The 11087-nt window shown below is 39.2% G+C and overlaps 2 protein-coding genes and 1 long non-coding RNA gene across 3 annotated transcripts; all 3 read right to left on the minus strand.

Annotated features, from left to right (window-relative positions):
- Positions 1 to 61: 61 nt before the first annotated feature.
- Positions 62 to 2653, minus strand: LOC113304377 (F-box protein At4g00755-like). Its single transcript, XM_026553475.1, has 6 exons — positions 2517 to 2653; positions 2233 to 2386; positions 1327 to 1764; positions 1064 to 1239; positions 794 to 912; positions 62 to 668 (listed from the first exon to the last, which is right to left on the minus strand). The coding sequence occupies exons 2-6, from the start codon at positions 2360 to 2362 to the stop codon at positions 296 to 298; spliced, it is 1236 nt and encodes a 411-aa protein (XP_026409260.1). The 5' UTR covers positions 2363 to 2386; positions 2517 to 2653; the 3' UTR covers positions 62 to 295.
- Positions 2654 to 2980: 327 nt separating this feature from the next.
- LOC113301873 lies at positions 2981 to 5598 on the minus strand. Its single transcript, XR_003336521.1, has 6 exons — positions 5365 to 5598; positions 4693 to 4801; positions 4537 to 4614; positions 4283 to 4423; positions 3980 to 4126; positions 2981 to 3605 (listed from the first exon to the last, which is right to left on the minus strand). It is a non-coding gene; the product is annotated as an uncharacterized LOC113301873 (long non-coding RNA).
- Positions 5599 to 5780: 182 nt separating this feature from the next.
- Positions 5781 to 10445, minus strand: LOC113304378 (carbamoyl-phosphate synthase large chain, chloroplastic). The gene is made up of 3 exons (XM_026553476.1): positions 8919 to 10445; positions 7789 to 8481; positions 5781 to 7545 (listed from the first exon to the last, which is right to left on the minus strand). Exons 1-3 carry the CDS (start codon positions 10266 to 10268, stop codon positions 6001 to 6003), a joined length of 3588 nt encoding a protein of 1195 aa, XP_026409261.1. The 5' UTR covers positions 10269 to 10445; the 3' UTR covers positions 5781 to 6000.
- Between the last annotated feature and the right edge of the window lie 642 nt (positions 10446 to 11087).

The following is an 11087-nucleotide window of genomic DNA, read 5'->3' on the forward strand; positions in this document are numbered from 1 at the left end:
TGTTATCAAAACCAACTTCTTTTAAGGTGACAAGGAAACAAAGTTGCAGATTATACCACACTAGCAGAAATACGTTGGACATGTTACATTGAGCATAAATCTGAAAAATGCTACAGAAGTATCAAGTATGTAATGTGCAAGCCAAGTGCAAATGAAAACAAATTCAACAGCAAATAAAGTACAATGTCAGGAGTCGGGACTCTCCATCTTTTGGTCTCTCACACACAGTAAACATAAAATTTCAGCTGCCAAAGATGGCAGTCTAAATTTTTATTTTCCATTCCATATGCAAAGCCTAATCAAAAGCTTGTTCAGCATCAGATTCAGCCTCGACTAAATTATCGTTCATGCCATCTTCATAATCTTCATTGTCTTCATCATTGCTATCATCATCCATAATGAGCACACCATGCCCACGTAAAGAAAAAATGCGCTCGAAACCCATCCCTGCTCTCTGCACCAACCCGGCTGTGAAAGAATGCAGCCTAGACGGGCCAGGCGTACTACCACCACTGCCATCTTCTAACACATCACCTGCAGAAGGATTAGAGTCACCAGTGGCATCTGGTTTTGGGATATACTTCAGCACGCACTTCCCAGAGAGATCAACAAACTCGGCATCAAAATCCTCTTTCAGTGGACGTCCCAGGATTTGAACGTGAGAAATACTAGAAGGAAGAAAAATCAGTAAAATATATCAATCGACTGCCATCTAGTAAGAAAACAATGTAATGATGACAAGACTAAAGACCTCTTGGCTATTGACGAGATGAGGCAGAGATAAAGAACTAACCACACGTAGTATAACCCATCTATGTCCTGCTGCTGAACCCGACCTGAAAGTTCAATCTGCAAAACTCCACCGACAGCAAAAACAGGTTGTGGCAGCTTGAACTTTTGTAAGCAATTTTCCTGTTCGGTGGTAAAATCAATTAGAGTTGTTGAGAAGTTAAAAGGACTCCACCAGGAATAAGCAATAAATCTGTTTTTATCTCATCGTCACCCCTTTCCAAAGAAGAAAGAGAAAGAGAGGCTGAAAAGGAATATTGCAACATGAGCATACCTGAGCCATTGGAAAGTATTCTGAGGTGTATGTCCATACTACGTCATCTTCAATGTGTCTATGACCTACCGCAAACACATCCATAAGATCTGTCTCCGTATAGTGATCAGTAAAATGGCCAATTCGAAAGCGCACAGCCTTGGCTGAATATATAGGAAAACCATCCTGGAAATATGCTGGATAGAGAAAAAACATATTTGCCATCAGTATAAACAGAACCGAAGAATGGAGTCAAATAATACAACTAGATCATGGACACTAACCTTCGAATGGTTGGATGTTGATTTCATTAATAAAACACAACCTGGATGCCAGTTTATAAGTTAATGTCTCAGGCACCCCTTGATCACTCCCTCCTTCACTTGACCAGTAACAAGCCTTGTTAGCGATCCTATCTCTAGGTTCCAATGTGTTCAGAATGCTTTCTTCAGGATAATTATCGGTACTGGATGCACATATTGCCTCAGAAATGCAATTTCCCACGCAAGAAGCCAGAGCTTTTGCTAGGAAGGCATAAACTCGATGATTTTTCTTCAATTTCTCCACTTCCATATCATCAGTAGATTTCTCCACTTCCATATCATCAGTAGATTCGACTTCTAGTGGTTCTACTATGTCGTTTTCTTCAATGGCAGGTACAGCATGTGATACTTCTGGCAACAATCTTAAGCAAAGATTCTTGGAGAGACCATTTGAAATCACTGCAGCACATTAGATAAACCATGTTTAAACCGTGATAAGAAAAAAAAATCCAAACCGTGACAAGACTTAAACTGCTCATCCATCTTAATTCTCACTTCAATTCAGAACTTTGTTTGATGCTTCTTAGGCTCGCAATTCCTCTACTTAATAATGATTTATGGTATCTTATCGACCAAAATTAAAGACAAAAAGCTTAAAAAGCCACATCGGGCAAACTACAATCCATGAGAAATGCTCATTCTTCTAACAATTGATAAAACAAGTACTAGAAACTGCCTTTACAAGTGTGCTACATTGGTAGAGAAACACATAGAATCACAACAAACAACGTCCCTCGATGCATGAACACGCAAAACCAATATTCCTTTCAGGCTAATTTCCCACTACAATACATCTTATACAGTAGCATAATCAAAAAACCAAGATGAAACATAAACTGAGCATAAATTCAAGTTCAAGAAATTTACCAAATTGACGCCAAGCACGCGAAACGGAACCAACACGAACAACATCAGCTGGATCATCCAAATACGATAAGATATTGGTTGATAAGTCTTGATTGAGCAATTGAACAAAATCAATACAACCCCCCTCCATTGATGTCACAAACAGAAAACTCACCTGAATAAAATTTCAATTCAACCACACAAAAGAATGTCAAACTAAACCCTAGTATCTCATCAAAAAAACAACAAAAAAAGAAAAAAATCACAAATTTATATGAGTTGTGATTCTGAAGAAATCTACGTACCAACAGAGAAGAGGAGATGATGATTTGCAGATCAGCGGTAGAAAGAAACAAGCAAAATTTTATTAAAGCGGTGCCGAAAGAGACAGTAACCACCACCACCAGCAGATTGTTTTTTGATGATAGATAAAATGAGTCTATTTTTTTTTTAAGATAAAGTTATTTTCTTTTAATTTATTAATTAATTACGTGATTTTGACTAATTTAATTTTGGTATATTCTATCATTCGAATAAGATGTGACACTCCGGTTACCAACCGATAACGTGTCAACGGACGAACTAAAATACAAAACAATTTATCGAAACAAGAAAATTAGACTATTTGGCAGGCAAAATATTTCAAAACTTGTTGCCAAACTATTTTCAGATTTTTAACTTATAGCACGTTTGGGTACAAATCTATTTCTGATAAGTAGAAGTCAGAAACAAAACTATTTTGCTTCACAAAAAGCTGACTTTTCTGCTTCTAGAAGTCGTCCTGAAATATTATTGTCAAACTGATTTCTGACTTTTTGATTTCCAGAAATCGAGAAGTAGCTTTTGAATGCCATCATCAGTGTAAATGACGTTTCTAATTTGTGTTCACCCGTCACTGGGTTCTTTGAAGTTACTGCTTACTAGTTTGTGTTCCAAGGTCTAAGAACTTCGCTTCCAGCAATAAAAATTAGGGAACTTGTCCATAAAAAGAAATGCCAGCAGTAGTAGAATGAAAATCTTAGAAAATTGGTATTGCAACCGTCATTTAATGTTTTTGTATGTAAGCATTTCTACGGTAGACCCATAATTCTTGTCAGAAGTAGCAAGGCAGAGGATGGCATCACACTTGGGTACTCGATGAAGAACCTGTTTTGCAAGGGCCACTAAATTGTGGAGACAGCGGAAAAAACTTTGCAAGGCCGAGCGGAATTGAAGGACAGTGTTTCATTAAACGATCAGCAAATCCAGGATGGCGTAACATTACAAAGTTGAGGGAACTCAACAATGAACTCCTGATGAAAGTTAGAGCTTGTGGAAGAACTTTATTACTAACTGGCAAGCCAACATTGGGACTTGACTCTCCATCTGTCATCCTCATATGCAAGTCTGAGTCACTGTAACATGAAAAGCAAGGTCTCAAAAAGTTCGCCATTTGACATATTACTGGAGTCGATTTATATAAAATACCATCAAAGAAGAAAAATGAAACAACAAAATGCCTAGATGTTGAGCAAGAGAAGAAAGGACCTCCTAACAAGAGCTGAAAGTTTCGCAATTTTAACTTAATAGCAAAAGATGCAATTTTATCACCATAAGATACAACTAGAGAACTTAGTGTCCTTAATGTTGCTTGCCACAATGTAAGGTTAGCCTTTTTAACAAGGAAAGAAAAGGTAACACTACTTCTAATTGTCATATACCGCAAAATTCTTAGAGGGCAATTGAAAAACGACTCTTATAGGCAATGATTAAGAAGCAGAGAGCACACCTTTTGCAGGAATGCTGTGAATTCAGCAATAAGATGCTCCAGCACGCATAATAAGTTTATATTGAGAGGAGACTTAGCAATGACAGCATATGCGTATAATTAGCAAACTTGAAGTCACAATAAGCAATTGAAAGCCAAAACTGAATACTGTAAAACAAAAATTAAGCAGTAGATAATACCACATCATGGATGAAACTTCATAGCAGTAAAAACTACAAGGTTTCAGTTAAAAGCTTAATACAAAACAAGCAATACCAAAAAGGAACTCTAACATGAATAACTCTTCTAAAGATCTAAACTTACCCTCACTGCAGCAAATCTAGTCTTCTCATTACCCATCCAATCAGCAAGAACAGGAGACCATACAGGTAATTCCGCTTGGAGGTTATCACCAAATGTTCAAGTGACGAGGCCCATGCAAGAAATAGTACACTCCTTGACTTCCTGCAAGAAGAGATTCAGTAAATAAGAAAGAGAACTTCGGCTGGTAGCTTAGCTAGTTAAATCTCCAAGAAGACATAAAAAGAAGATGAAGGCTGTATCCAAATTTTACCAACCTGATTCTGATCTTGGTTAGCTAGATGCGGATCAAATCTCGATTGGATGAATGTACAGCTTACAATCAAACCAACATCCTGAAAAAGATGGTGTTCCACGTGAAACATAAGAACGTCATAAATTGAGAAAAGCTCGTGAAATATAACAACTCTCACCGCAACATCAGGCTGCACGACTCAGGCAACCTCCCCACACTCTTAATGCTTCAGCAATGACATTGTAATAAGGCTCACCAACAGCAGATAGTACAGGAGCAGACAGGACCTGAGGCATCGCCAATTTGAATACTAATCAAAATGAACAAGGAACAACAACAATCTCTTCATTACACCATTTGAAACAGACGAATAAAACAGAAAATAAATACTATCATAAATCAGACTCCGCATGATAGTTACCCCTAATAACAACTAATGAATTCCCTACAGAAATAAGGAATCTGTTCAACATCTCTTAACATGTGGCAAATATGTCGGGCAGTGAGTTTAGTTGATATTTAAAACCAGTTGTCCCTGTATAGCTATTGAAAACCTAGTTCAATTCCTTTTTAGTTCTTAAAGAGCACCCTACCAGTTTAAAAAGACAAAGCTAATTGAAGTGCTTCGGTTTTCAGTAAGAAATGAGAGAGGAAAGTAAATGTTCTGCTGGAAAGAAAGAATGTGTGGAAAATAAGATAAACCCTATTTTTACCTTGATGCAAGGATGGAAACAGTAGCAAATTTGAACAAGAAACTAGGAAATGACGGACCTCAAAAGAATCCCGCACACGATATGAAATTACACCTAGATTGAAATAAGAATGTTCTATCTGGTAGATCAAAACTTACATCAGCAGTTATTCGCTTAACTAGTTGTGGCGAAAGAGATACAAGAATCCTTTGTGCAACAGTTCTCACAGCATTTCTGAAACTTTTGTCTTCACGGCTATACTCCAGTACTGCTCCCTCACTGACCTTCTGCACCAGTTGCACTAGACTGCAGAAAGAAAAAAACAGAAACTTATCAACTGTAGAGCCTGGTAAATATCAAACTGGTGATTCAAAACAGGAAACAGCCAACTAAAAGCCTCCCTCAGAAGGAAGTATGGCCTAGAGATATTAAGTTTACAACACAACGGAAAGGTCATAACTAGTAAACCCCACCAAAAAAGAAAAAAAAGAACATATAAAACGAAACAAACATGAAGTTCAAAAATCATCAGATTGCAATTTTAAGATTATATTATCTGAAACGACATAGCATCTCCCAACCAGAAGAAAACACACTTAACATGTGCATCTGGGAACAAGTTTATCTAATGCATCTAAGTAACTCCAAAAGAACATAAATGTTAAAAACAATCATGTTCCAGCTAAAAGATTTTCATCAATAACCTTAACAGAAAGAGAAACCAGTTGCATTACAAAATTCAGAAACATCTACACCCATTATATAAAAAAGAGCTCAAAATAACTAATAGCAGGTCAAAGTGACTTTGAAGCAGACTGCAAGTTCAGTTGAGCATCTACAGTTACATCAAAGAAGTCTTGAAGAGCAATCATCTTCACATTGCTGTGTTTCATGCTCTTTATCGCCTCTGCACTTGCTTTTGCTCCAGCAACAGTTGTTATAATGGGAACTTTGTAAGACAGTGCCATCCTCCTCAATTCCCTGCCATCAATCTGATCTAAGGCATCACCCGAACTAGTTATCACCAACAATTGAATTTGTTTATTCGCTAACATATCACCAGGATGCGGCCTTCCCTCATGCATTTTCAATACCCTCTCCACAGGGATTCCTTCCATTTCTAGTATGTGAGCCGTGCCAGATGTCGAAACAATTTTAAACCCAAGATCCACAAAAGAGCGAGCTATTGTAGCAAGATGTGGCTTTGTAAGATCATTCAAGCTGATGAATACAGTTCCTGAGAGGGGTAACTTCTGACCTGCAGCAATTTGAGCTTTGGCGAATGCAGAAGAGAACTCAAAATCAATACCCATAACTTCACCAGTACTACGCATTTCTGGTCCAAGCAATACATCACACCCTAGGAACTTCTCAAATGGGAGTACGGCTTCCTTAACTGACATGTGCTTAGGGATCACCTCTTCCGTGAAACGTAGGTCTTGGAGTGACATGCCTGACATGACCAGTGCGCCACACTTGGCTAACGGTTTCCCAATTGCCTTGGAAACAAATGGAACAGTTCTGGAAGCACGAGGATTTGCTTCAAGCAAGAAAACTTCTCCTGCTGCAGTGATTGCATACTGACAGTTCATGAGCCCACAAACTTTTAACCTCCTGGCCAGTTTTTTAGTCCATGACCTGATAATTTCCAAACGCGATGAAGGGATAGTCTTTGTGGGTAACGAGCAAGCAGAATCACCGGAATGGACACCAGCTTGCTCAATGTGCTCCATTATTCCACCAATGACCACATTCCCGTATGAATCAGCCAAAGCATCAATATCTATCTCGATGGCATCAGAAAGGTATCTATCGATCAAGACAGGGCGCTCTGGATCCACCTCAACAGCAGTTTCAAGGTATCTCACGAGATTTTCATCACTATATACTATCTCCATTGCACGTCCACCCAAAACATATGAAGGACGAACCACGACTGGATAGCCAATCTCCTTAGCAATGGCCAGAGCATCAGCATCGCTTTTAGCAATTCCACCTTGTGGTTGCTCAATCTCGAGCTCCTTTAGGATTGCATTGAATCTCTCCCTGTCCTCAGCTGCATCAATCGAATCTGGAGACGTTCCCCATATACGAACGTACCCTGCCCCGCTAGCACTCAAAAGCTTGTGTTCATCCAAATAACGCTGGATAGGAAGAGCAAGCTTGAGTGGTGTTTGCCCTCCGAACTGCACTATGATTCCATCAGGTCGTTCCAACTCAATGATGTTTATAACATCTTCAACTGTCAACGGTTCAAAATATAGACGGTCACTTGTGTCATAATCTGTTGAAACTGTCTCAGGATTCGAATTCATCATGATGGTCTCATATCCAGCATCCTGAAAAATGAAATAGGAGTTTATGAGTTAATGTGCACATATTTATATATGTAATGGCATCAAGAGATGAACCTTAACGCCCATTTAGTTTCAAAGATCCTTTGGCTCATGCATAATATTAAGTTTGCAAGTAGCTTCTGAACAGGTGTGTTACAAGTACACGTTGGGGAACATGGTTGCAGTGATATGCGAACATAATATGGTCTTGAAAGCGTAGCCAGAAAAGAAAAGAAGAAAACGAACCTGAAGAGAGAAGGAAGCATGGCAGCAGCAGTAGTCGAACTCTATACCTTGACCAATTCTGTTTGGTCCCCCACCTAATATTAACACCTTCTTCTTATTGGTTGGGAGAGATTCACATTCATAATCATATGATGAGTACATGTATGGAGTATTGGCCTCAAACTCTGCAGCACAGGTATCAACCCTCTTATATGATGGAGTTACCCCAAGAGATAACCGTGCTATCCTTACTTCATTCTCAGTAGACTTAGTTGCAAATGCTATTTGCTTATCACTGAAGCCTCTCTTTTTAACTTCATACATGTCATCACGTGTCAGTTGAGACAATGATCGGGCAGAGAGGAATTGTTCGACGTCTACCAGCTCTTTAAGTTGAGTGAGGAACCATTTGTCGATGAAGCTCAGCTCATGGATCTCGTTAACTGGCATTCCCTTCTTCATTGCTGCATATACGGAATGAATACGATCTGGGCTAGGAACCCGGAGGCTGTACTTCAATTGGTCCCAGTCCCAGTCCAGCTCCTTGATGGGTGCGCAACCCCAGCCAGAGAACCCACACTCCAATGACCTAACCGCTTTCTGGAAGGATTCTTGGAAAGTACGTCCTAATGCCATGGATTCCCCGACTGACTTCATCTGGGTTGTCAATATGGGCTGAGATCCAGGGAATTTTTCGAAAGCGAACCGAGGAATCTACACAAGCAGAAAGAAACATTATGCCACCAGAATTGATATTTTAGAACTTAGAACTAGTAAGCCAAATGAAAAAGCTGATCTGAGTTTTGGAGATGGCACTACACTATATAAATATTCGACAGGTATCATTTATACATAGAAAATAACACGGAGGAAAGAGAAGGCAATTAACAAGAACAATAGGGAAGTTTTTCCTTTAGCAGATGTTTTATATGGTAGATAAATACTGGAAAGGTAGTTTAGATGCCAACGAGAAGAAATATGAACACCAGAAGAAAGAGATAGATGCTTCATCTGTCCCAAACCACTGAAGTTATCATATACAAGTGATATGGAAATGGCGTAGGTAATCATGGAGAAGAATTTAGAAACAGGAAACATAACAATAAAAAATACACGTTCTATATGGTGATGAGAGAAGAAAGAAATTTTACCTTGGTCACCACATAATCTATGGACGGCTCAAAACTAGCTGGTGTTTTCCTTGTAATGTCATTTGGGATCTGATCAAGTGTGTACCCAACTGATAATTTGGCAGCCATCTTAGCAATTGGAAATCCAGTAGCTTTAGATGCCAAAGCCGAAGATCTTGACACTCTAGGATTCATCTCGATCACCATAACCTCACCATCTGCTGGATTAACAGCAAACTGGACATTTGAACCCCCACACTCAACACCAATCTCCCTAATGATCGCAATTGAATAGTCTCTAAGACGTTGATACTCTTTATCCGTCAACGTCTGTGCTGGTGCTACTGTTATTGAATCTCCAGTATGAACCCCCATTGGGTCAATGTTTTCGATCGAGCAAATAATAACCACATTATCAGCCAAATCTCTCATAACCTCGAGTTCATATTCTTTCCAACCCAAGAGAGACTTCTCCACAAGTACCTGTGACATAGTACTAGCTGCAAGACCGGATTTACAAATCTCCTCAAACTCCTCTCTATTGTAAGCAATCCCACCTCCAGTCCCACCCAAAGTAAATGCAGGTCTAATAATCAGCGGAAACTCTCCTATATCTTTAGCAATCTCGAAACACTCCTCCAATGTATTCCCAATCCCTGACGGCGGCGTCTTGATCCCAATACTCTTCATTGCCTGCTTAAACAAATCTCTATCTTCTGCCTTCTTAATAGCATCAAGCTTGGCTCCAATCAACTCCACACCGTACTTCTCCAAAACCCCACTTTGAGCCAAATCTACAGCAAGGTTCAAAGCAGTTTGTCCACCCATTGTTGGAAGAAGAGCATCTGGTCTCTCCTTCTCAATTACTTGCGCAACCAACTCAGGTGTCATTGGTGTAATGTAAGTTCTATCAGCCAAATCAGGATCTGTCATAATCGTCGCAGGATTCGAATTAATCAATATGACTTGATATCCTTCTTCTTTTAAAGCTTTGCAAGCTTGAGTCCCCGAGTAATCGAACTCGCAAGCTTGCCCAATGACAATAGGACCAGCTCCTAATATCATTATTTTCTTCAAATCAGTTCTCTTACCAACGGGAGAACTTCCAAGACCTCCATCAAACACACCCCCATTACTCGAAGAATCGTTAACAATTTGATTCCCACATTTCACCAAACCAACACCATTATTATTCTTAAAACGACGTTGCTTTAAACGAAGACTCGACGATGAAAGATTATCCTTCTTCTTTGAATACAATAAGAATTGGATTGACCCAGATTTTAAAAACAATGAGGATTTCGACGAATTCAATATAGATGACGATGATAAACTAGTTGTATCCACAGGATTCATGCAAAACGCAGCCATTTTTTTCAATTGAATTCAACAAGAATGAGAATATGCTAAACTCACCGTAGATCTGGAGTAGCCGAATACTGATGTTACAGAGAAAAGGGGGGAGGAAGAAGATGGAAAAGGGGGTTTAGGCCTTAGGGTTTCGAGGTGGAGACAAACAGAGCCCCCCTAGGGTTTATGGATTAATAGTAGAAAATGAGGATGATGATAAGTTTTTGAGCCACGCGAGTGGTGGTGGTGGCCATTTGTTGAAAATGACTATTTTTTTATTAGCGTTTTTAGGGGCCACCCGAAAGGATTTAGGGGCCATCAATTTATACCCAGCCAAATACTCTAGTTAAGGGGTACTCTATATGATATTAAATGCCCTTCTGGTAAAACTGTATAAAAACCAAATCAAAAAAAAATTTACTCATTTCAACTCTTCTTCTTCCAGTTTCATATTATCTTCCGATTGTGGAAGAAAAAAAAACTTTCCCTCGTTCTTGTGTTCAACCGAAACATCGTCGCGAATCGTAAAATCAAAACATCGTCGATTCGTTTATAAAATAATGGATAAGGGAAATGAAATCCACAGACCTAGAACCAAAAACGTTGCTCGGGGTATCGATCCAAACATTGGGATTTTAGCAAGAAATAAAGAAATTGTTGCTGCAAATGAAGAAGAACGCGAAGAAGAAGTACCCGTCGATGTAGTCGGTGGTGGCGATTCCGATAGTCAAACACTTCGTCAACTTCAAATGGCCCCAATTAGGTAAGAATCTATCATTTTTGGGGTTTATTTCGCTTTAATTCGACGAATCGAGAAAAAACTTTTCTAGGGTTTTCGGT

Source organism: Papaver somniferum, chromosome 8, assembly GCF_003573695.1.
Source record: "Papaver somniferum cultivar HN1 chromosome 8, ASM357369v1, whole genome shotgun sequence".
In the NCBI taxonomy this organism is placed as follows: Eukaryota; Viridiplantae; Streptophyta; class Magnoliopsida; order Ranunculales; family Papaveraceae; genus Papaver; species Papaver somniferum.